The sequence below is a fragment of the Lynx rufus genome, unplaced genomic scaffold, assembly GCF_022079265.1.
Source record: "Lynx rufus isolate CCGP_SWC_20201006 ecotype Redwood Valley unplaced genomic scaffold, mLynRuf1.p SCAF_10, whole genome shotgun sequence".
Classification (NCBI taxonomy): Eukaryota; Metazoa; Chordata; class Mammalia; order Carnivora; family Felidae; genus Lynx; species Lynx rufus.
In genome coordinates this window covers 73,661,964-73,687,385 of record NW_025814824.1, presented here as the reverse complement: position 1 = coordinate 73,687,385, position 25,422 = coordinate 73,661,964, and the positions used below count along the sequence as shown (strand labels likewise).

The 25,422-nt window shown below is 51.4% G+C and overlaps 1 protein-coding gene across 2 annotated transcripts in view; it reads right to left on the bottom strand.

The window, feature by feature from the left end:
• RGS3 (regulator of G protein signaling 3) overlaps nt 1–25,422 on the bottom strand; it is a 122,191-nt gene that overhangs the window by 86,269 nt on the left and 10,500 nt on the right. For both annotated transcript variants that reach the window (XM_047068309.1, XM_047068318.1), the window contains exons 2-8: nt 21,183–21,233; nt 19,032–19,090; nt 17,899–17,996; nt 16,835–16,903; nt 8,453–8,513; nt 7,180–7,270; nt 6,487–6,542 (exon numbers count right to left, since the gene is read on the bottom strand). In XM_047068309.1, coding sequence (XP_046924265.1) covers nt 6,487–6,542; nt 7,180–7,270; nt 8,453–8,513; nt 16,835–16,903; nt 17,899–17,996; nt 19,032–19,090; nt 21,183–21,233 — 485 coding nt within the window. The remainder of the gene's footprint in view (nt 1–6,486; nt 6,543–7,179; nt 7,271–8,452; nt 8,514–16,834; nt 16,904–17,898; nt 17,997–19,031; nt 19,091–21,182; nt 21,234–25,422) is intronic.

The following is a 25,422-nucleotide window of genomic DNA, read 5'->3' as shown; positions in this document are numbered from 1 at the left end:
AGCCTCCACATTGTCAGCACAGAGCCTGACGCAGGGCTCAAACCCACAGACCATGAGATCACGACCTGAGCCGAAACCAAGAGTCGGACATTTAACCAATGGAGTGACCCAGGCTCCCCAACCCCCTTTTTTAAAAGTAGGCTCCACACCGAATATGGGGCTTGAACTCACGACCCTGAGACCAAGGGTCAGACGCTCTGCTGCCAACCAGGCAGCCCTCGGATCTCTTTCCAAAGCAACACAAAATTATCAAGCTCCTGATGCATGCCGGGTTCTGCTGAGGTATCAAGGCATGGGGGGGCCGGTCTTTGGGTCCTAGAGGGTGACAAGAATATGCAGATCTCTCCAAAACGAAGGATACAACATGCACCGGAGCCGAGTATGAGGACAGAGCTGGGAACAGTTCTTTGTGCTTGACTTTGGACGGCAGGCTCGGTGCAAGGCAGGCTCGGTGCGCGGTAGGAACTCAGCAAGTGCTTAGTGAGGACAGCCCAGCACTGTCCCACCGGCAGCAGGAAACTGTCAGGGTGCAGTGCTGTCTGCTAGCCGGTTCAATTCAGCCTTCTGCATACTGCCAGTTAGACTTTGGGTGGGGTACGGACAGCCCAGACCTTGCCTCCCCAAAGAGCGACTCCAGGCTGCTCCGAGCAGGTTTATGAAAGTTACAGACCTAAGAGGGTCAAAGTCAGAAAGGGGTTGAGCGGGGCCCCAAGAGACTCCCTGGGAGAAGTGGACATGGAGGGGGCCCTGGTGAGGCACAAGGAGGGCAGGTCGAGAGAGAAGCCAGCTCAGCAAGCTGGAAAAGGTCGAGGGCCAGTGGCCTTGTCAGGACACTCGTGTCTCCTTCCTTTAGGGGTTGTCTCTTCAAGGCTGGGCACCTGGCATTCACCTGCCAGCTGTCCCAAAGGCCAGGCATGAGGAAGGGGAGGGCCGGGGGACCCAGGGTGACCAAGGCCCTTGGAGGCTGTCGGGGAGGCCCCTGAGGCTCTGCTTCCCACCAGCCCTGGGCCTGGATTCAAAGCGAGTTTGTAAAACAGGAAATCTGACAGACAAGGGGAAGGGGGAGGGGGCAGGAAAATACCCTGTTCCCATAAGAATTCTGGGAAAACACGCAGCTAAGACAGGAAGAGAAAAAAAATGGAAAGAAAGAAAGAAAAACAAACCGTAGAGTGAGTGTGAAAAGCCCAGGCTGGGCTGAGGGAAGATGTCAGGAGCCTGATCCACTCCATGTGACTCACAAGGACTTCAGGGGGCCTCTCAATCCATCCTCAGCCCAAGCAGAAGCTGGGATTACAAAGTCTTTCTAGACCTTTCCCAGTCCTATCCCAGCAAGGACCACAGTCCTCTTGCCTGGGATGACAGCTCTGCAAACAGGTCCTAACACCCATGGGCTCAATGCGAACAGTTTGGGAACTGGCCCCAGAGCTGAATCTGGAGAGAAGGCGTGTGCTCCCACAAAACGGCCTCCCCTCCCACACCCTAGGCCCCTCCAGGCAGGACTATGGGCTGAGCCCCCTGGGCCTTCCTAGCCACCAGCCTAAGAAGAACCAGCCCAGGAAAGTCTAAGCCAGCTGGGGGCTGGGAAGGAAAGGGAAAGGGAAAGGGTGCCGGGAAGCAAGCTCCCCTCCGGGCTCAGTGTGACAAGGGGGACCGCACAAAGGAGGCAGAATTATGCTCTGTCCATCATGAGCCCTGGGGACAGTGCCCAGGGAACCTGATCATCACTGCAGCCCCGAGGGGTACTCGGGGCTGGTTTTAGCATGCCCATGGCACAGAGAAGGAAGCTGAAGCTGCAAGTAGCCCTGCTCTCAGTCCTCCTCTGTGACCTGGGGCCTAAGGATCAGGAGGTGAGGGGAGCAGTTCCTGGCAGAGGCCATCCTTCCTGGAGGGGGTTCTTGCTCTTTCCTGTCCAAGGCAGGGACCGTCACTGCTCCCAGCCCTCACCCAGGCTAGCACCTCACCTCTGCCCTCCTGCCTGCTTTCTGATCCCCTGTCACGCCCAGACTTCCACCCGAGTCCCTGACTGCCACTGCTGACTGAACACTTCCTAGATGTCCATCCCAGGCGCTGCACAGGCACTCTGTACACAGCCTTCCATTCGCCTCACAGCACCATCACTGGATATTACCATCCCACCTCCACTGATGAGGAAACTGAGGCTCAAGAGCTACAGCCAAGGGCACTGTAGAGAGCTGGGGTGCCTGGGTGGCTCAGTCCATTAGGCATCTGACTCTCCATTTCAGCTCAGGTCATGAGCTCACAGTTTGTGAGTCTGAGTCCCGCATCAGGCTCTGTGCTATTGGTGCAGAGCCTGCTTGGGATTCTCTCCCCCTCTCTCTCTGTGCGTGCTCTCTCTCTCTCTCTCTCTTTCTCTCTCTCTCTCTCTCAAAATAAATAAATAAATAAGCTTTTTAAAAACTTAAAAAAAAAAAAAAGAAAAAAGAGGACAGGGCTGAGTTTGAGCCAGGTCTAGCAAAAAGCTGGTGCCCAAATACTGTGCTGGCTCCTAGTATAGGATGTGTCTCGAACTTCAGTCCCAGAGCCCCAGGCCCCACCCATATCCATGCCTGGCCCTACTCTGACAGCCAGCGGGCTTCAGTCTTCTGGGCCATATCCCAAGGTGACCAAAAACTTCTCAACCTTCCATCCAGCGCCCTCTGCCCTACCACCCTGCACCCAGCTGCTGGTGTCCTAGGGGCTGTTCTGCCGGACTCTGGGAGGGCAGGCCAGGCCCTGAGGCCTGGAGAGCACAGCAGGAAGAACAGGTGGGTCCCAGGGTCCAAGCTGAGGTGCAGGAGGCCCCTCTGGGCATCTCCCTAGGACCTGAGGCTGCCTGTCTGCAGGACTCAGGACCCACATTGCAGTCTGGTCATTACAATACACAGAGGGATTTTTCTATACCTTTAAAATCAGAACCATTCCTCAACTCCCCTCAGTTTGGACATTCCCAAAATCTGGACATCCTTTGCCTTCACCCTCCCTGTCCCCATTCCTTGTTTATAAGAAAAAGGGCCCCACACAGCTCCAGAAGAGCCTTGAAGCTAAGGGATCGTCACTCCCACTCTGCCCCGCATCCAAGACAGGAGGCTGAGAGGCCAAGCCTTCTCAGTAAGGATGGGCTGGAGTCTGAGGACTCCGGAACCACCCCAAGGCATCACACCTACCAGGGAGGAAATCATGTGTGCACACATATACACGGAAACGTCCCATCTCACATAAAAGTGCACAGCAACACACGTGAAAACACATAGTCACACACAGATAATGCAGGACGGGCACTCTTGTCCCATCAGAAGTAGGGAAAGTTGGTGAAAGTGTAAAGTTAGCAAAAACACAAAACCCAACTGCTCAGCCATTTCCAATCTCAAGCTTGGGAGGCCTTTTTTTTTTTTTTTTTTAACCCACACTGCCCCCAGATAAAAATAACAAAATCAACTCGATAATCTCACCAAGGACACCACACATCTGTGGTTAGGACGATATAGAGCTGGCCCTGGTCTGCCCCTAGAGAGGGGATAAAGGGTGGATCTTGGAGCCAGCCCCTACCTCTATCCTCTCCCTAGACTGAAATTAACCTGCCATGAGCAGAAAGAAACAAGGAAGGACTTGCAGGGAGAGAAGTCCTGCTCAGGTGAGGAGCCCCCATCCTCGACCCCCAATGACACCCTATGCGCCCCCAAGGGGCTAAGAACCCACCTGGCGGTAGCGACGCTCCGAGCACACCTTGCAGAGCCCATTGAACCGGTTCATGGCTGCGGGTCCTGTCTCAGCTGCCGCCCCATGAAATCCCAGCTCTCCCCCCAGCAGTGGGAGTCCACACTGCGCCCAGTCAGCCTGGCATGACCGCCCTGGGAAGCCCGCCCCGCAGAAGAATGGCAGGAAATCACCTCTCACCTCCCCAAGCCCTGTCTGTGCTGTGTGCCTCTGCACGATAAGCCCGAAGGCTTCCTGAAACCTCAGAATGACAAGGAAGAGGGAGAGTTTTATATTAAAATTCCTGTCAACTAGTTAGTATTCCCCCCGGCCCCCGGCGGGGAGAGGGCGCCTTTGTTCTGGCTGCATTCTCCGCCATGGGCCACTTTGTGATTCCAATGTTCTCACAAACACCCCTGGCTGGACGAGAACCCAGGCAGAAAACACGGCCCGCTCTATAACAACGCCACCTCCCCCTGCAAATCCCAGGGTCCCGGGCAGCAAATCCAGAGGATTAACACAATCTAAAGAATCCAAGGACGCTTTAGGGGGTTGCACTCACAGACATCCCATCTCAAAACAGAGAACACGAAACATGTGGAGTCTGAGGAGCAGCCTGCCATTCAGAAGCTGCTTAAAAGTCAGTTTCCTCGGCTTTAAGGATCTGACGACATGTAGACCATAAAGGCAAATCAGGAAGGGAGTTCCAATCACTAGATGATCTGGCTTCCTCGTTTTGCCCATCAAGAAGCTGAGGACTGCGGTGGTTAAGGTCACGCAGCAGGGTAGGGTGGAGCTGGCCCCCAGTCTTGTTCCCTGCCTTGGAGAGCAGTACCTGGTGAGCCCCGCGCCCCTTATACCACCTCACCGTCTCTGGGGAAACCCACCCCGCCACTCATGTCCTTGACGCCAGAGAGTGTCCATTGGTACAGCCCAGCTTTGGCTGTCGTGACAGTGGGCAGATCCCCCAGGTTTCTGGACCTCTATCTCCTCCCCATGTGTACAAAGGGAGAGTTGAGCAGATGACCTCTGGGGGGCTCTCCCTCAGCCCAACCAAGCTTCTGACGACCACCCCCACTGTGCTGAGTCCTGTGGACATCTCTCAGTGTACAAGCCCGGGAAAATCAAATGGGCCTCAGAACAACGTCCCCACAGGTCAGGGCCTAGGTGCAGATCCAGAATGAAGCCACCTAGAAACGTGCAGTGTTGATGCCCGTGTCCGTGTCATTCCTACAAACCACCAGGAAGGCTCTCTAGTCACTGCCTTCTCTGTGCTGGGCAGGTACAGAGAAAGGGAGAGAGGTCTTTGCAGCTCCTACACTGAAGCTAGAAGGTTTAAACTCCTAGTGAAGCCACAGAATACAGTAACCAGCAAATGGTTTTAATACCGTGCTGTCCGATGTGGTAGTGACAGGACACGTGCGCCAGGTAAATCTGAATTAAAGTTAAATAAAATGAAAAATTCAGGTACTCGGTCACCTTAGCCACTCTTCAAGACACTAGTGGCTACCATGTTGGACCGTGCCGTTCTAGATTATATGCTCCATGAGGGCAGGCACCTTTGACTTGCTCACAGCTGTACCCCAGCACCCGGCGCAGGGTCTAGCCCGTGAGAATGTTCAATAGACAATGAATGAAAGAACGAATGGGGGAATGAATTGAGCAAATGAAAGGGAAGATGTTTTGTAGAATATCATGCACCTACATGTAGGATGTTATCAGGGAAAACAGCACCATCATATCTTCCCAGTAGGCCACATGAAGCAGCAGTGTGGCACAGTGTATTTAGAGGCAGCCAGGCCTTGCTTCAGGTCCTGCCTCCATCACTAGCTGGCTGTGTGGCCGTGGAGAGGGACCTAACATCTCTGAGCCTTCCATCTGTGAGATGGGGAGGCAACGACCATCACAGAGGCGGCAGTGAGGATTAAATTAGATAACAACAGCATCTGGCACAGAGCGGCTTCTCAGTCACTGGGAGTTTGTTTCTCCCTCTCTCGGCTGTTAGAGAAAACCATGGTCCCCTGCCATGTTCTGCAAGAGACGGAATGAATTTGGAGGAATTCACCAAAATTCCTATGTGAAGGTTTCTCTCTAGATTCACAGCCTTATGGAGTAAGGACCCACTGGTCTCAGGTTCAGCCTCATGGCTGCTCGCTGACATCAAGCAGGCCTAAGCGGAGGGTGATTTGGCCACGGTGCCAGGGGAACCGAGCTGTCTGAGGGTTCTGGGGGGAAAGGGGACGCTCAGATTTAAGAGACTGAAAGCTGGTAAGATCCAGACTCCGCCATCTCCAGGGGCCCGGGCCTGGCTCTCCCCCCACCACTGCCCCAAGCAAGAGTAACCTGAGAAAAGCACAAGAAATAATCACTTAAAAATGCATGCCTTGGGGCACCTGGGTGGCTCAGTCGGTTAAGCGGCCGACTTCGGCTCAGGTCATGATCTCGCGGTCCGAGAGTTCGAGCCCCGCGTCGGGCTCTGTGCTGACAGCTCAGAGCCTGGAGCCTGTTTCAGATTCTGTGTCTCCCTCTCTCTGACCCTCCCCCGTTCATGCTCTCTCTCTGTCTCATAAATAAATAAATGTTAAAATAAAATAAAATAAAATAAAATAATAAAAATAAATAAATAAAAACGCATGCCTTGTGAATTTCCAAGCTCCAAGTGAACCTGAGTGTCAGGCACCAAAGGCGGTCTTAATAGGGGGTCTCCTGGGCCAAGGGACAGACCAGGAGCAAGTAAGAGCCCAGGGTGATGCCCAGGCCCTGTCAGTCCTACCCAGGCATGTCCCCACCTACCTTGAGTTTCTCCCCGCTCTCAGTGTCCCCATATCCTGGAATTCTCTGCAGCGGGCCTGGAAGATGACAGAGAAGAGTTGGAAAGTTCCTCCTGGCACATAAGGGCCCATTCCACAGACCACCCAGAGGACAAGCCAGAGTGTCAGGCCCACAGGGCTATCCGAGTCACTGCTGGCCTCCAGGATGTGGGGGTGCCCGAGCTCAGGCTAACCAGGGAATCAAGAGCCAGGACTACATGTGAGAAGGAAAGAAGAGAAGGGAACATGAAATCCCGGTCCCGAGCCTCAGGACTCGTGGCAGGGCCCACTTGCCCTGCCTATCAAGGTAGACACACTGAGGCCAGCAAGGCAGCCCATGGGAGAATCCTGAGAAGGAGTCATGCAGAAAGTTCCTGAACACAGCCCTCCATAAGCTAGAACGGAGGTTGCTGAACCGCATGGCGTCAGGCCTATAATCCTCTCCCAGGAAGGTCCAACCATATAAATAAAGGTGTTGGAGGCAAGAGGCTGCCTGCAGCCTGCATCATAGCAGGTGTTTGTGAGACCTGGACCCCTGACTTGACTGCAGCCAGGGGTGACAGATGCCACAAAACACCGGGGCGATGCTACTATGCAGGAAGGGAGGGAAGGGAGAAGCCAAGGGGGTGAGTGGAGCAGCGTGTCTGGGCAGAAGCCAAAGGTGGTGTCCATGCACCTCTCAGGGGCCGCAGTCGCCGCCTGGCCACCTTCAGGTGCTTGGTCCGGCCCAGGTGTTCCCCCAGAAGGTAGTACCAGCCGTTGATCTCCTGTCGTGAGAGAAGGCATGACATGCTCAGACAAAGGAGGCAGAAGGCACAGGTCAGGCAGCCACCAACCCCCCTCAAAAAGCAGCAGCTGGAGAGCCTCCCTCAGGAGCAGCGTCTCTGTAGAGACAGACAGTCCGGCGGCCCTGCCCCAAAGGGAGCTGCCATGCCTGCACCTCCAGGAAGCCTTCCCTGATGCTCCAGGCGGAGTTGGTCTCTCCTCTGCTGAATTCCCACAGCCTGTCAGCCCTGGAGAACAGTGGTCTATTTGGATGTCTGTCTTCCCACTAGGCTGTGCACAGGCTTTTTGATGTGCCTTGCACTGTGCCTGGTATACAGTAGGAGCCCAGTGGATGTTGACAGAACAGAAGGGAGGGAGTGGGGGAGGGACGGAGAGGCCAGAGAGTAGGTGTCCTGAGGCCCCTGAACAGTCCCATGGAGGGAACATCTTCCCCCAGGAGGGAAGGAAGCCACAGCTGCATCAAGAGAAGATACTTGGTGCCCACGTGCACCCACGTGCAGGATAAAGGTTCCTCAGCCACCTATCCCCAGACTTCACTTCCAGGACACCAAGTGGCAGGGCCACCTGGCAACTCCATGCAGAGGCCACCAGGACATCTCTGGGCATGTGCAAAAGGAGCATGTCTCTCGCCTCCTCAAAAGCCTCCAGTTTGGCGGTAGGGGGAGGCGGTACGGTGCAGAGGCGGATAAGGGACCCGCTACCCAGAGGGAGGGTCTCAGGATTCCAGAGAGTCTTCACTCAGCCTAAAGGAAAGCTCCACAGGGGATGTCGCTGCTCACTCCATCCCTGAGCACTTGCTAGACTCAAAAACATGAGACCTGGTAGATCACGTCAGAGGGGGAGAACCACCCGGCCCTCCTCTTCCAGGGCGAGCCCAGCAGTGCTGAACTCCAAGGGAGGGACCTGCCAGCATCCTTCATGGCAGACAACAGACCCAGAGCCCCCTGGAAAGCCTTGGAGCTGCCTGGACAACTGATTTCTGACAAGAAGGAACCAAGAAGGGGACCTAAACCCTTGGTCACTCAGATGATAAAGTGTTGTTATTCAGGTCATGAAGCACACAAGACAGAAGCCCCACCCGAGGGCTTCCAGACCAAGGCCTCTGCCCGTACTAGTCCTGGCCTCCATGGGACGACCTTGCCAGAGGCTTCTCTGGGACCCACCTTGTCTGGAGTCAGGAGCGACTTCACCCCAAAGCTCATGCAGCCGATGAATCCACTCTGTCTGGGAGAACAACAGAGGCTTGAGTCAGCACCTTCTCGAGGGCTCTGTCGGGAGGCCAATTATCAAGTGCAACGTAGGTTTGCCTGATACACTGTGGTTTACAAAGCACTTTTACCTGCATCACCCAATTTGTGCTTTCCAACTTTGTGAGTGAAGCTGGAGAGGGTTTATTCTCTCCATTTCACTGAGGAAAAGGCTGAGGCTCAGAGCCAGTCCTCTTCCCAAGGTCACAGAACTAGTTAGTAGTAAAGTCCCGTGGGAAAGCCAGGCATCCTGGATCAGAGAACAGCACTCCCTCCACCAACCACAGAAGCTCAGAGCTACCCATAGGCTTTGGGTCTGTTTTTTTTTTTTTTCTCCTTTTTAAAAAATATAATTAACATACATATATTAGTTTCAGGTGTACAGTATAATGATTCAACAACTCTATACATTTCTCACTGCTCATCAATATAGGGTACTCTTGGGGCGCCTGGGTGGCGCAGTCGGTTAAGCGGCCGACTTCAGCCAGGTCACGATCTCGTGGTCCGTGAGTTCGAGCCCCGCGTCAGGCTCTGGGCTGATGGCTCGGAGCCTGGATCCTGTTTCCGATTCTGTGTCTCCCTCTCTCTCTGCCCCTCCCCCGTTCATGCTCTGTCTCTCTCTGTCCCAAAAATAAATAAACGTTGAAAAAAAAATTAAAAAAAAAAAAAAAAATATAGGGTACTCTTGGGGCACCTGAGTGGCTCAGTCAGTTAAGCATCCGACTTCGGCTCAGGTCATGATCTTACAGTTCATGAGTTTGAGCCCTGCAATGGGCTCTGTGCTGACAGCTCAGAGCCTGGAGCCTGCTTCGGATTTTGTGCCTCCCTCTCTCTCTCTCTGCGCCACCCCCCCCTGACTAATGCTCTGTTTCTCCATCTCTCAAAAATGAATAAACATTAAAAACAAAGAAAAAGAAAAAAAGCTGGGGCGCCTGGGTGGCTCAGTTGGTTGAGTGTCCAACTTTGGCCTAGGTCATGATCTCACCGTTCCCAAGTTCAAGCCCTGCGTCAGGCTCTGTGCTGACAGCTCAGAGCCTGGAGCCTGTTTTAGATTCTGTGTCTTCCTCTCTCTCTCTCTCTCTGCCCCTCCCCCACTCACACTGTCTCTTTCTCTCAAAAATAAATAAACATTAAAGAAAAATTAAAAAAAAAAAAAAAAGCCATCCTGGGAATCCTGCAGGGCACCCGCCTGTGCCTGCCCCAGTCAAGGACCAGTGGACTAGGTCTCTATAAATACATATTGTTTGCATTCTCCGGAAAGGGTGGCAGCTTACCATCTGACAGTCCTAAGCAAAACAAAACTGGCTTCTTGCAGACAGCCAAGTAAAGTGAGGGGCTGGGGCTGCAGACTGCTAGGGACTGATCCTCGTAACTGTCACACCTGCCCTGCCGATGCACACTCCACACCTGGCCGTGCCTCACCAGCTCCTGTCACTCTGCTACTCCCCCTGCTCTCTCCCCCTGGCCCCATTTCCTGTGGCCTGGGCTCCACCTGCTTCCCCTCTTCCTTGCCCCCTCCCATCAGACAAGCCCATATTAATAATCTACCCAAAGAGGCCAGTGTGCTCACTCCGGGTCAAGCAACCCTTCCACACCCATCTCGCCAGCCCCCACCATGGGAAACAAACGTGCCTCCCTCCTGGGAAGCGGCCAAGTCAGCACTACGTGGCGGTGACCGTGGCAGACACTGATCAGAGCTGCCATTCCAGAAAAGCCTTGTCCAGACTTTACCAACGTCCTCACCGCCAATTTAATTTTGTTTGTCAACACATTCAAGAGCAACCCAGCTGGTATCGAGGTGCTCACACTGCCTTGCTACACACTTTCCTTTCACACTGGCTATGGCTGTAACTCTCTGAATCTCCAGGCACAATGCTTTAGCTGTAATACAGGCTGCCTCTCCTCTTGCTCTTCAATAAGTGGAATTTTTATTCCCTGGTGCTTAGAGAATGCTAAATGGTTAATAGCCTCCCATGAGCTTTGCTTCCTGCTAAGGGGCCTCCAATGATTTCATGCTAATTCAGGCCAAGTAAATTGTCACAATTAATGTCCATAAGCAGGAAACTCTCTCTAAGTGTTCTTCAATTAGCTACTCCTTTAAGCCTGAAATCTTTGGAGGAAGAAAGACTTCTTTTACATGTAATCTGAGTACACAGCAATATACCAGTCAGCTTATAAACTTGGGAACTAGGGCTCACCCTGGAGACTGCCTGAAAATTTCACCAGCACAAAGTCTCAGGGGCCAAGCCTTGGTTACTTCTGAATGCTAAACCCTGAGCTCAGGGCTGGGTGCACTCAGTGAAGGCCTGACAAATGGATGAATCCATCATGCCCACGGTTGGTTGGCAGGCACTGGGCAAGGAGCCGCAACATTAAGGAAAGAAGACAAACATGCAGGAATTTAAATAGCAACCCAAGACAGCAATACAAAGGCTATAACTAGACAGGGCGAGACGGACAGATGAACAGCGCAGGCAACAAATGCTGAAAGCTTGGGGAGGCAAGAGCTGGCTTAGGGCTGAAATGCAGGAAGAAGGCCTGAAAAGTTAAGCCAAAGAGAGTAAGAAGAAAAGCACCTCAGGCAGAGGGAACAGCCAGCACAAAGGCTCAGAGATAAAGCTTCATGGAACACTCATGGGGAATGGTATTTGGCTCAGTCGCCTTTTGAGCAGAGGATTAGAGACCCACTACAAGATGAAATGCAGGGACACCTGGGTGGCTAGGTCGGTTAAGCATCTGACTCTTGATTTGGGCTCAGATCATGATCTCACAGTTCATGAGTTCAAGCCTCACATCGGGCTCTGTGCTGACAGTGCGGAACCTGCTTGGGATCGTGTCTGTCTCGCGCTCTCTCTCTGCCCCTCCCCCCACCTCTCAAAAAATAAACTTAAAAAAAACAACAAAATGAAAATGCATTATTTTCAGGGAATGCATTTTAATTCGCTTTCTCAGGGGCCTTAAACTATTTCTGTTACAGGGTTACACCATTTAATATCAATTTTATTTTTAATTGGACGGCTTAAATTGAACACATACTTTTCCATCCATTTTTTTCTTTCCTTTTCTTTCCCTATGTCTGGTCACAAGCTCTCTAACATTATGGCACTGTACTTGGCATGAGAGTCCTGTTTGGAAAGTAGATTAAAGGACAGAGAACACTTAGAGTACCCAGGACAGGGCATGACACACAGCAGGCAGACTCCCCATAAATGTACATACTCTTCGCATAAAAGATGATGTGTTTCAAACACGTGTGTGTGTTTTGTTCTTTTTTTAACTTGGTGCGTGACATTACAACCCTAACACTGTTCTCTGGCCACAGATTCTGAAAGCACTATGATTGATGCTAGAAGCTTCAGTCTGTTCTGCGCCATATCACCAAACAAAACTTTTAGTTTTTTTTAAAGGACACTTTTTAAAATATTTTTTTTTTATTTTGAGCGAGAGTGTGCATGCACGCGTGTATGCACAAGCAGAACAGGGGAAGAGACAGAGGGAGACAGAGAATCCCAAGCAGGCTCTGCGCTGCCAGCGAGGAGCCCCATGCAGGGCTCAAACCCATGAACCGTGAGGTCACGAACTGAGCTGAAACCAAGAGTTGGACGCTTAACCGACTCAGCTACCCAGGTGCCCCCAAACAAAACTTTTAAATAGCCAAGTTCCATAGTCGGTGATATTAAGGAGTTACTGTTAATTGTCAAGCATGATAGTGGCATTGTGCTTGTCTTTTTAAGCCATCTTTTAGAGAGAGATATATAGATGAGATGATGTCTAGGATATGCTTTAAAATAATCCACTGGAGGAGGGGAGAATGCGTAAGATTGGCCATACATTGATAATTGCTAACGCTGGACTATGAACATATGAGGGTTCATTATATGATATTTTCTATTTTTGCTTATGTTTGAAAATGTCTATAATTTCTTGAAAACTCACAAAGCCTGAAAGCTGAATATCTTAGCATTTTTCACTGCATTTCACAGTTGAGGAAACTGAGGCCGGGAGCGGGGAAGGAACTTACTCGAGATCTCATAGTGAGTTGGAGCCAAAATCTCCGCTCTAAGGCCTGGTTCCCCTCCCCTGGTTCCCACTGTGTCCCCATGACATCAACCAGCCCTTCCCCAGAACGTCTCTGTAGACCATTTTGCTCCCCATACACAAGTTTATGGCCATCACTGAAAGGATCGTGAGAATTCGTGAAACAGATGCTTCCCTTCTATCTCCCGTTTCGAAACATAACTGCCACATGTTCAGCTGGATGACTTACGTACAACCGCGTTATAAATGCCACGGGAAGCAGCCCAGCCTCCAAGGAACAAGTGTCCTGACACCGACAGGGTACAGCTTCGGAGTCATTTATTGCCTGTGCGACACAGTCAAGTGTGCTATAATGTGGTTACGACCACACAGGTTTGGCGCCAGGCTGCCTGGACTTGAATCCTGTTTCCACCACATCCTAGCTGCATTAGCTTGGGCAAGTTACTTAACCTCTCTGTGCCTCTGTGTCCTCACGTGTAAGAGAGAGACAACAGGAATACCTATTTATACCGTGTTGTGAGGACTAAGTTGGACAACGCCTAGAATATGGTATGTAATGCCCACACACAGTGCACATTAAGAGCTTAATTGATAACCTCAGGGAAGTTCCTTAACCTTTGTAAGCCTCAGTTTCCTCTTCTATGAAGAGAGGGACAATAATAATTCCTACCTCTCAGGGTTGTTACAAGGATTAAATGAGATAATGCATGTAAAGTGCTTGGCCACAGAGTTCAATAGATGTTTGTTTCCTTTCTTCTGTAATTGTCTTTCGCGTTGGTAAGTTGCGTGTCCGTCCTTTGGGGAAGCACAATGTGATCTGAGAGCGTTCCGCAGGGCAGAAGCTTCCTGCCATTGCTCTGCCTGCCTCCCCCAGCTCAGAGGTCTTTCTCGCTCAGAGACGGGTCAACACTGCGCCTCCCTGCGGCTGAGCGGGCCTCCGTGGGGCTGGCGATCTGTTCCGTGGCAGGCCTGTCGGAGCCTGCCCTGCCCCTCTTGAGCTTTGGGTTGGGATGGTGACCACGAGTTCAACTGTGTTTGGTTTAATAAGGAATCTCACTTTCCCAAAATAGGCAACAAGTGGAGACACTGCCTCTGTCACACTGCCCCGCTGGGCGCTGACTCACTTTCCCCGGCCTCGCTTTCTTTTCCAAAAACCGTGAGCTGCACTCTGCCTGGCTCGCTCTGGTCTCCCAGGAGGGCAGACCTCAGTGGCAGATCCCAGGGTGGTGCCTGCCTCCCGCACCTGCTCCCCTCCTTGCCTCCATCTGGTGGGCTCCCCAGGCATGCTCCGTCCCGCCGACACTCCTCCTCTGTCTTCTTCAGGCTTTCCTGTCAACATGGGCTTCTGACCCTTGAGCCTTGGCACTCACAGTCATCCTAGGCGGTCCCACCTACTCAGCCCTTCACCTTGGTAGCCATGGCTCCCACACCTGTACCCGGCACAGACCTCTCTATCCCCTGAGCTCTGTGTCAGCAAGGCTGCCCCCCTACACAGCTCCTATCTGGCTGCTCTCCAGCCCCTACATCTCTGTGTATCCGAAGCTGGTTCCCTCCCCCTCCAGGGCACACTGGTTTGGTTGGGGACACCACCCAATACCCAAGAATGATCCCTGACTTCCCCTGCTGATGTCACAGCCAAACCACCGCTAAGTACCGTTCACCTAATCTCCTAAATCTGTCCTGGGTCTGTCTCCTTCCTCTCCATCCCTAAAGCATCTCTCTCACAGATTACTGCAAGGATCAGCTAGCTCCTCCCCAGCCTTCCAAAGCCCTACCAGGATGACAGATCTAGAACACACAACTGTCATTCCCCCTGCTCAACACCCCTCAGTATCTCTCCACCACCAGCTTCCCAAACACCAAGCTGGCGGCATGAGGTTCCTTCAAGAACTTGTGTAAATGCACATCCCTCATCCTGCCCATGAAGATTTGGACTGAGTCCATCTGATGTGGCACTTGGGAACCTGGGTTCCTTGCAAGCATCCCGGGAGATGCTGACGCAAACCTGGGATTAAGAACCACCGGCCCTTAGGAGGAAGCCCATGCACCAAAGAACACCTACAGAATCATGTGATTTGGCTGACATCAACCCTTCATCTTATCTCTAGCTGGTCCCTGCTTTGTACTTGACCCTCCTACAACACCAGTGAGTTTGGCGATCCCTCCCCACTCTTGCCCTGCCCTGCCCTCTCTACTCTGCTGGTTTTCTTCTGTCCTTTTGCTCATACGCCAGGAGGCAGTATAGTGTTAAGAGTGGGGACTCTGGGGTCTAACTGCCTGGGTCCCCATCCTGGCTCTACTCCTCACTGGCTGTCTGACCTTGGGCAAGAGACTCCCTTTCTTCCCTTCAGTTTCCTCTTCTGAAGATGTAGGGCAAAAACATACTCTTCTTAAGAGTTAAGAATTAAATGAGATGACGCACTGTCATCTCCTGGCTTGTGGTCGACACCCAGTAACTGGTTGCTCTGGTGAACCAACGTGATGCCTTCCTCCTTACCCACACCTCCAAGTCTCTACCAGTGATCCTCTCAAGAGCAGGACAGTCTCTGACAGACCCTCTGTGTCCCCGGCATCTAGAAAAACGCTGCCACATTGGTACCCAGGAAATGGCAGCTGAAGGAATGAGTCCTACAGCACCATAAGCCCCATTCCATGAGAAAAAGTAAATGCTCTATTAAAAGAAATATCCTTCATTATGAAGGTTGAATAAGGCTCAATTTTGAAAAGCATACCAGCTATAAAATAGGAGATGCTAAAAAGCATTCAACCCCAGGGGTGCTTGGGCGGCTCAGTTGGTTGAGCGTCCAACTCTTGATCTCAGCCTGGGTCCTGATCTCACAGTTCGTGGGATCGAGCCCCACATCAGGCTCTGTGCTGACAGCATGGAGCCTGCTTGGGACTGGGATTCTCTCTCTCCCTGTCTCTCTGCCCCTTCCTCTCTCTCGCTCTCTCAGAATGGAGAAGCTTAAAAAAAAAAAAAAAAGGCATTCAGGGCACCTGGGTGGCTCAGTTGGTTAAGCATCCGACTTCAGCTCAGGTCATGATCTTATAGTTCATGAGTTCAAGCCCTGCCTCGGGCTCTGTGCTGTCAGCTTGGAGCCTGGAGCCTGCTTTGGAATTTGTGTCTCCCTCTCTCTCTGCCCCTCTCCCCACTCACTCTGTCTCTCTCTCTCTCTCTCTCTCAAAAATCAATAAACATTAAAAAAAATTTTTTTTAAAGCATGCAACCCCAAAATAATTTTCTAGTCTAAGCTGGTGAGTGGAGCTGATTTTTATTCACCAAGCTACTTTTTTGGTCACCAGTTGGTTCTATGATTACTCAACAAATGCTCTAGTCATAGGGTCCCCCAGATTCCTTGGACTGCACCAGGTGGATGAACCCCTACTGCTCACAATGGGCCATGGCACTCAGTCCACGTGCTCTCACCGCCTTTGTCTGGAAGCTGACTCTCCCTGTCACCCAGCTCTCCTCTGCTGTGCTGTATGAAACCCCATGCTGATGACAACATCCGGCCTCCTGTACCCTGGGCAGCAAGACCAGCCTGCTTGGACTCTCCTACATAAAACCTCTGCACCTCCTACGCTGCCTCCTCGTGGCAGCCTGAGCCCAGCATGCATATCCCCGCCTCCTCACCTTTGCTCATGCAAAACCTTCTCTCCTCGTCTTATTGATCTCTGCCCCAAGTTCCAAATCCCATGTTTTCCATGAAGCTTTCCTTGATCACCTCAGCCCACGATGAACTTCCCTCTTCCTCTTCCCATACTTACTGTCCTTATTACTTATTCATTCTTTTATTCGTTCAAACAATATTTACATAACATCTGCGTGCTAGGCACTGGGTACAGCGATGACTAAGAAAGAAATGGGCCTGTTTTCCTAGGAGCTTTGCTCCTGTGGAGCTGAGCCTGTGTCTATTGTTACTGTAATTTGTATCTGTGAATCACCTGTCGTCCCTTCCTGAAAGTGGGCACCTGGAGAGCAGAATCCACATGGAGGCTGGCTGGCGTCCCTGGTGGCCAACCCAGTGTCTTGTCGACGCCAAGGGCACAGCAAATGCTTTCGGACAACGCGATCCTTAGCGTTGCCTGGAGAGACAGGGACCCAGGGGCCGGCAGCCTCTCAGATTTAGCGTTGCCACTACTACTTATTCATCCAACAGGTATTAACCGAGTCCCTGCCGTCTGCTGGCCGCCCGGCCACCGGCAGCCACCCGCGGGCTCACAGTGGGCTCTCCCTTCCGGCTCAGCACCTCCCCTCACCTGGAGTCACCTGCCCTGTTCCACACAGTGACCAGAAGGCGCTTCTGTTCATCTTCCTCTTGGACAAGACTGCAAAGCAAACCACACGGCCAGGGTGTTAGTAGGACCAAGCTCCAGGCTAGACCCCTGGAGCCTGTCAAATTGCAAAATTTACCAATAACCTAAACGCAACCATAAGGAGCTGGTTAAGGAGGCTCAAATGCCAGTAGCGTGGGAGGTAGGTATTCACATGCACAGAAGAGTTTACATTATATGGTTTGGGACAAAAGGGAGGTCACCGTGTAATACTATAGAACAATTCCATTTTTTCGTAAACACCTACACAAGCCCAGACATACACACCCACACAGACTCAAAGATCTGAAAAGAAAGAAGCCGAGGCGTGTCATGAGTCGTAGGGCTTGGGGCGTCTTCTCGTTTCTTTGTTTATGCTGGCCTATTCTTCTACCATAAGCAAAATTACCTCGTGTAATTTGCAAAAAAAACAGAATAATCTTAACTTTCACCAACAAAATACGAAACGTCCATTTCCTTCCCAGGGCCCCAGAATTCATGGATGGGGGAAGAAATAATAATAACAGTAGTAGTAGTAATAATATTAAACAGCAAGAGCGGACACTCTGTTACACTGTCGCATTTACACCTGAGCTCTCTGAGGAGGGTAGTGTCATAAGCCCATTTTACAAACACGGAAGCTGAGGCTCAAGGAAGTTAGCAAATTTCAAAAGGGGGAGGGGTCCCTCAGCTTGGAAAATTTCTTCTACTGAAAGAGAAGGCTTGGCCCGAGGCACGCTGGGAAAATGCATCCTCTCCAGGGGCTGCCAGCCTCAGGCTGGGCACTCTGGCTGTGAGAACCAGCCAAGTGACACCTTATCACCGTGGACCTCGCTGCTGGGCCGGGTGCCAGGGATGCAAGGACATACGTGAACAAGAAAACAAAGGCATCCTTTAGAAGTCCCTGTTTTTCTGCTTAGATAGACTTCTAGATTTGGCAAAGAGAGCTGTTTCCAGATAAACACTCCTTCCCTCTCCTCTCGAGGGCCTGGCTTGCCCCAGACTCTTACAAGAAGAAGTGCTCGTGGAAGACCGGCTCTCTGCAGTCTAGAATGGTCTGCGTCTTCTGGCGACGGAGTCGATGATTATCTTCAGGGATCAAAGAAATCTTGAATTGGGGAAAAGTAAGCGTGAGATGATTACTTGTGGGACACAGAATCACAAAAGTCCCGCAGCGGACTCTGCACATCTCCCAAGTGAAAGGCTGCCCAGGTGTCCTTCAAACCAGCCTCTGCAGAGGACAGAGGGGAGTCCTCAGTCAGATGCTGGGGAACAAAGAGAAACCCCAGCCCAGGCACTGGAGCCAGATGCGGGGACAGGGCCCCGCAGCCGGCAGCCACAGGCCCAGCCATAGATGGGGTATACCTCAACCGGCTCTACTCTCCCTCTAAGTGTGGGCCTCTCTTATAAGTTCCCAGCAGCTGCTAGGTGCTCCCTCACCAGAGGCTCCAGGTCGGCCTCCGCTAAGGCCCCAAATCCATACTCTCGCCCTCTGGCTGCCCTTGCCCTGCCTCTGCTCCTGCCCTGCTCCTGACCAAGTCCTTGCCCACAGAGGCCCTGACCAGGCTTTGGGGAGAATATGGAAGGGTGCATCAGGGCCGGCACCTGGCATCCCAGCTGCACACTCTGGGAGGCGCCTGGCCTTTGGTTCTGGCTGGAAGTAGGCCCTCCACCCTTCGGGGCCTCTGTCTTCACTACAAGGGCCCCACTCGGATGGATCTTCTAGGCCTCAGAGACACTCCCTCCCCTCCACCACCCAAACCTGCTGCCTTGCCTCCGGTTTTGCCAGGGAGAAGTGTGAAAACATTGCTTTTCATGAGAGGGCTTGGGATTTTCTGTGGATTTCCATCACCCACACATTCACGGTGCTCACCCACGTGGATGACCAAGATCACCTATAAGATTCCAGCTCTGGCAGGAAGGCTCAGGCACCAAGCTGGGTGAAGGGAAGGGCCTATCCTAGCTCAGGGCCTCATCACTGGACCTAATAAATGCCTACTGACCAAAGAGTGAGGCGGTCACTGCCACTTCGAATGGCACCGGGCCCACAGATGTGCTGAGACCTTGGGACTCAGACTTGTGACATAGCCCCTTACCGTCCCCCATGCCACCCACCCCCACCCCCACCTCCAGCTCAGCATACCTTCACGTAGGGATCACAGATGCCAGGCTCTTTGCTCATCAGGCCTTTGCCTTCTATAACTAAACAGAGAATGAAAATATTGGGGTGAGTGGGTAGGAAAGATTATTACTAGCCCCTACCATGTATAACAACCACTGGCTATTAACCCCTCTCTGGTCTAGTCCATTCCCACCATCTCCCACACGCAGCCGGCACCCTCAGGGTGCACTCAATTCCTTGAATCTTACAGTTGAAAGAGAACATAAAATTTATTGAGTTTAACCCCTCATTCAATGGGAAAGATGAGACTACCCGAGGACCCAGAGACTGTAAGAAACTTGCCCAAAGTCACAGAGTAATCAGAGCGATAGGAATCACACAGCTGGGTTTAGATCCATATCTCCTGACTCCCAGTCTGGTGCTCCTTCCTCCACATGAGACTGCCTCCCGGGATGGAGGGGCCAGGCTGGAGATCTCAGTCTGCCCCGTCAGCTGCGCTGTGGCTGGTGGACAGTGTAACACAGCAGGCAAAAGCCTGGGTCCAGAGACAGCCTGTGGTCCTGGGTCCACAGACCAACGCAAATGCCAACTCACCACTTATGAGACAGGAGAGCTTGAGCAAGTTGCTTTGTCTCTCTGCAACTGAATTTGCGATTTAAAAAAAAATTTTTTTTTAAAGTTTACTTCCTTATTTTGAGAGAGAAAGAGCAAGGGAGCAGAGGAGGGGCAGAGGGAAAGGGGGAGAGAGAAAATCCCAAGAGGGTTCTGCGCTGTCAGCACAGAGCCCAATGTGGGGCTCACGCTCACGAATCATGAGATCCTGACTTGAGCCGAAACCAAGAGTCAGACGCTTAACCGACTGAGCCACCCAGGTGCCCCTGAATTTGCTATTTTTTAATGGTGGAGTGATAATAAGACAATGGTTAGTGATTATAACATCTGCTTCATGTGGTAGTGGTGCTGGTTACATGAGAGAATGTATCTAAAGTGCTTAGCAGAGTGTCTGGCAAGCAAGGAACTGCTCAAGGAAGGTTTGCCAAAGGAAAAAATTGCACTAAATAAAAGCCAGGGGCAGGTGGGAGGTGAGGAGCAAGACTGATCTCGAAAGCGAGCACAGCCCATTTGCCTGAGGTCTGCAGAAATCAGGCAGCAGGTCCGACAGAAGCAGAGCCTCTTTGCTGTTTTCTTCTCTGTTCCGTTTGGGCTGGGCCCTGGGGTTTGGTTCCAACGGGGCTCCCAGAGTCTGAGGCATGAAGCACATGAAGTCAAAGGAGAGAGAGGAACAGGCTGGAAGGGATGAAGAACTCTAAGACTGGGGTGAAGCCAAAGCAAACGGCGCAGGACAAATGAAGTGGCGGAGGCCAAGATGCATTTTGCAAAATCTGTTTGCACAGCTGTTGTCAGGCTCTGGTTGGCAAAGAACCCCCTTCTGCCGGTCGTTGGGAACTTCACCTTGGGCCCTCCCCAAGGCCAGGACCGGAGGACCCCAGGCGCCTGCTGGTCTACTCTGCCTGGTGTCCCAGCTACTGTTCCTGTGTGCACCCTGCCCCTCGAGGGCGTGGGCCTGGGGGGCAGGCTCCCCACCTGAGGAACCCTTGGGTCTCCCTGGCCCCCAGAGCAGGTGGGGCAGACATGGCTGCTGCCCCACTGCACTCCTCGGACAGACCAGAGTGACACAGCGTAGTCAGAGCTGCGATAAGGACACAGAGGGGGAAACAACATACTCAGGTAGGTCAGGGGGTGATTCCCGGAGGGAAAAAAATGAAGCAAAATGAGCCTTCCTTCCTGAGTCTTAATGATGATGAAGGCAGGCATGTATCTTGCAAAATCAGAGGGAGGGAGAGCTGTTTTTCAAAAGACATTCAAAAAGAAAGCAGCCTATTTCAGACACAAGAAGTAGCGGGTACAAAGGCACAGAGGCATGAGCAAGCTTGATGCCCTCAAGGGGGACACAACAGGAGGTGGAGGGAGATTTTAACAGCAAGAGCCACGAAGGCTGGAGAGACAGCCAGGGCTTGCTGGGCTAAACAGAAGAGTCCAGGCAGCAAAGGCCATGGCAGAAGCTCGGTGAGAACTTGAGTGCTGGATGGAAGGACGAACAAGTGGATAAATGGACAGGTACAGTGCCTCTGCGTGGCATTTAGGACCTTCATGGCCTGGCCCCATACTCACTGTGGAGCAGCAGAACCCGGTCCTGAGCATCGATCGACAGCTTCAGCTGACCTAAGGAAACAACAACAGAAACAACTTCACCTCGTCTCCTCGCTGGGTGAGAAATGGGGTACAGAGATGGGAATGTTCTTTTGTTCATGTGAAGCAATTCGAAGATCCATTCAGTCTCTGGGTTGGAAGGGAGCTCAGAAGCCTCTTAGTTCAGCCTCCTCAGAACATCAGAAGTCCCTTCTGCAATACACCCAGCAGTGGTTCTCCAGCCCAGGCTTACACCCCTCTGGTGATGGGGAGCTCACTACTTTACAAGGAAGTCCAGGCCAGTGCTGGAGAGCTCTCGCCACTGGGACAGTTGGAAAAGTTATTGCATCCACATCATCACAAGCCTAGATTGGAGAGTTAAGGAGCCTGGGCCTTGGTCAAGAGTCCATGGGGGGGGGGGGGTGAAGAGGTGAAGGGGGAGGTCAGGGAAAGCCCTGCACCGTGACAGACAGTTAGCTGTGTTCTGGAAGGGCAAAAACAACACAAGGACAAGGAACAAATGATTTGGGGGGAAAGCAAAAGAAATGAGATCAAGCGTGGGCAGAGAATTCCTTCAAAGTTGATGCTATCACCTTCAGTCATTCCACAGAACCCTGATCTCCCTAAAGAAAAAATAAGGAGGCTTTCTGTGGCATTGACATAGAGCTATGCTACTCAAAGTATGGTCTGAGAACCACCAGCATCAGAAGCATCTGGATGAGAGTTAGAAATGCAGACTCTCAGGGCACCTGGGTAGCTCGGTCGGTTAAGTGTCTGACTCTTGACTTGGGCTCAGGTCATGATCTCAGGGTTCATGGGATTGAGTCCCGTGTCGGGCTCTGTACTGATAGAGTGGAGCCTGCTTGAGAATCTCTCTCTCCCTCTCTCTTTCACTCTGCCCCTTCTGCCCAAAAAATAAATAAACATTTTTTTAAAATGCAGAATCTTAGGCCCTACCCCAGGCATACTGAATCAGGATCTGCAATTTAACTAGATCCCCAGGGAGGCACAGGTACATTAAAGGCTGAGGAACCCTGGACTAGAGCTCACCAAAGAGCCTCTGAAAATGTCTGTAAGCCTGGAAAAGACCCTCTTAAGACAAAATGCAGAGGCAACAGGGAAAGAGAGAACTCTTAACTCCATAAAAATTTCCAATGTCCATTACAATTAAAGATATCATAAACAAGGTTATGAGAAAATACCATAGAAAAATAGACAAAGGTCATGATCTGGAAATTCAGAGAAGACAAAACAGCCAATAAACATACAAGAAGATGCTCAACCTCACAGAGATCTGGGATACGCAAATTAACAAAATACCATTTCCCATCAATCTGCTCGGCAGGTCATTTAAAAGACAGATAATGTTGGGGCGCCTGGCTGGCTCAGCTGGTGGAGCATGTGACTCTTGATCTTGGGGTTGTGAGTTCGAACCCTATCTTGGGTGTAGAGATTATTTAAAAATAAAATCTTTTTTTTTTAATTAAAAAAACATTTTTGGGGCGCCTGGGTGGCACAGTCGGTTAAGCGTCCGACTTCAGCTCAGGTCACGATCTCGCGGTCCGTGAGTTCGAGCCCTGCATCAGGCTCTGGGCTGATGGCTCAGAGCCTGGAGCCTGTTTCCAATTCTGTGTCTCCCTCTCTCTCTGCCCCTCCCCCGTTCATGCTCTGTCTCTCTCTGTCCCAAAAATAAATAAACGTTGAAAAAAAAAAAACAACATTTTTGAATCTTTTTTTTTTTTTTTAGAGACTGAGAGAGCATGCACAAGAGGGGGACAGGGCAGAAGATGAGAGAGAGAGAGAGAGAGAGAGAGAGAGAGAGAGAGAGAGAGAGAATCTTAAGCAGGCTTCACACTCAGCGCAGAGCCTGACACAGAGCTCAATCCCACAGTCCTGGGATCATGACCTGAGTGAAACCAAGAGTCCAGATGCTCAACCAACTGAGCCATCCAGGCACCCCAAAAATACAATCTTTTTTAAAAATTAAATTAAAAATAAAAGACAGATAATGTCAAACGTTGGTTAAAAATGTAAGAAAACAGGTACTATCACACCCTGTTGGAAATGTAAATGGAGGATAATTTCTGGCAGCATTTGCTAGAATTTAATTGTAAATGTCCTTCAGCCTAGGAATTCTACTTCCGGGTAACTATCATAGACAAAAACGCACACACGAGCACAAGGCTGGCTCTCCAACACTGTTTAAAATAAGGAATAACTGGAAACACCTGAAATGTCCATCAATATGAAAATGGTTAAAAAAGCTATGTCTAGCTGTGCTATAGAATAAGGGGGCTGTTATAAAAAATGGGGGGCTCTGTATTTCCCAGCATGGGAACATTGTTGTGATAAGTCTTTAAGAGGAATAAGCAAATTGCAGAACAGTACAGATGGCATAGGGGTGTGTGTATGTGTGTGTGTGTGTGTGTGTGTGTGTGTGTGTGTGTGAAATGAAAAACAGGGATCCCCTCTAGGGAAGGGACAGAATTAGAGGGAGGGAAGTCAAGAGGAACTTAAACCTATCACTATTGTTGCTTCAACAATGCAAATTATATGAACTATCGCACTTCTATAATTAAAAATAAGAAGAGGGAACACGGAGAGAAGGGAAGGAGGGAAGAGGAGAGGGAGGGAGGGGGAAATGTAAACATAACAGAAGGGCCAGGGCTGGAAAGCAGGGGAAGAATCAGGAGCTGGTTTTTCCCCCAGCTTTTCTAAATTTTTTTAAAGACAATATAAAAACAAAACAAAACATTAAGTCATCCTCACAGATGCCCAGTGGCCCTTCAGCATGGACTGAGGAGAGGAGGACCATACTCCTCTTCCGCAATGACGTGCTGAAAAATTTCCCCAGTCCAGTAGACTCTTCTTAGAACCTCAAAAAGCCACTGAACTCAATCCACCCAGTGGACACCACTGGGGAGGCAAGGAGGATGCGGCAGGGCCTCCCAGCCTGCAGCAATCCCACACATCAACCAGGAAGCCCTTGCATCCATGACAACCCTGTTGCACATCCATCAGCCTCTGCTTGATCACCTCTGGTGATAGGGAGCTCACTTCCTGCAATGGGAGCCCTTTTTCTTTTGCGATAACTCTGATGGTTCAACGTTCCATCTTATGTTGAGCCAGAAGTGGCCTCTCAGTAACTTTCATTGCCCAGCTGTGGTTCTGCTGTCAGTCTCTGGGCTCTCTCCTCTAGATCTAAAGCCTAAAGTCCTTTCACTGCTCCTCAGTGACGTCCACAGTGACGCCCCCTCAACATCCCAACCGTTCATCTCCGGACACGCCCCGTGAAACTGGGACTGTGGCTGGGGCTTGTGCTTTGCTGCCGGCTGGAGGAAGGCCAGGCAGGGTTTGGAAAACAGAAAGAAGGGAAATTGTGCAGCAGTCCCCTGACCACTGTGACCTGGAAACCTCTTGCTCCTCGTACTTTGGGGTGCTGAAACTGCAAGCCCAAGCAATCCAGTCTCCAGGAAACCCCTGATCAGCTCTTCGCCCATCAGAAATTCCCGCTGCTCTCCTGCCCAGGACACGGATCTCAGAAGCCCGGAGGCCTGCTCCAGTTCCAGCCCCGACTTAGCCTCCTCTCTCTGAGAGCCACATTGTCCCCAGTTGTGAGGTGGAGCTAATAACAGGGGTTACTGCACTCGCCAAGCTGTGTGCGGATCAGATAATGCTGAAGGGTGAGGAGGTGAAAGGCGCCAAGAGAACCCATGGTGTTATTAGCTCAAGATCTGAGCAATTATCACTTTGGGGCTCTCTGGGGCTGAGAAATCTCCTACAGAAACTGGGCCGGATCCAGTGTGGGGTGGAAGGTTTAGAAACAGACAAAAATGGCCAGCGGTCACAGATCAGATTTCGTTAACCCAAAGGCAACTCTGTTTAACACCAAACATTTTTTCTGAAATGATTACCAGTGCAAAGCCGGCTTTGGCCCACACACATTTGGCTTTCCGAAGTTGTAAGAATCCCTGAGCTGCACAACACCATCACCTATCAACAACCCTCTCGCAGAAATCAGGATGGAGAAGCCTCCCGACACAAGTGCTCGCTAAGTCCATTTGACAAACATTTGCCAGGCACCTGCATGGGGACCTGAGTGAGTCAGGAAGATCTGAATGGCCCAGTGCCCGCCCTCAGGGAACTCACAGCCCAGTGGCTAGGGCAGGGGCAGGGGCAAGGCCAAAAGTGGAGCTGGAGCACAGGACAGGCCTGGAGCAAA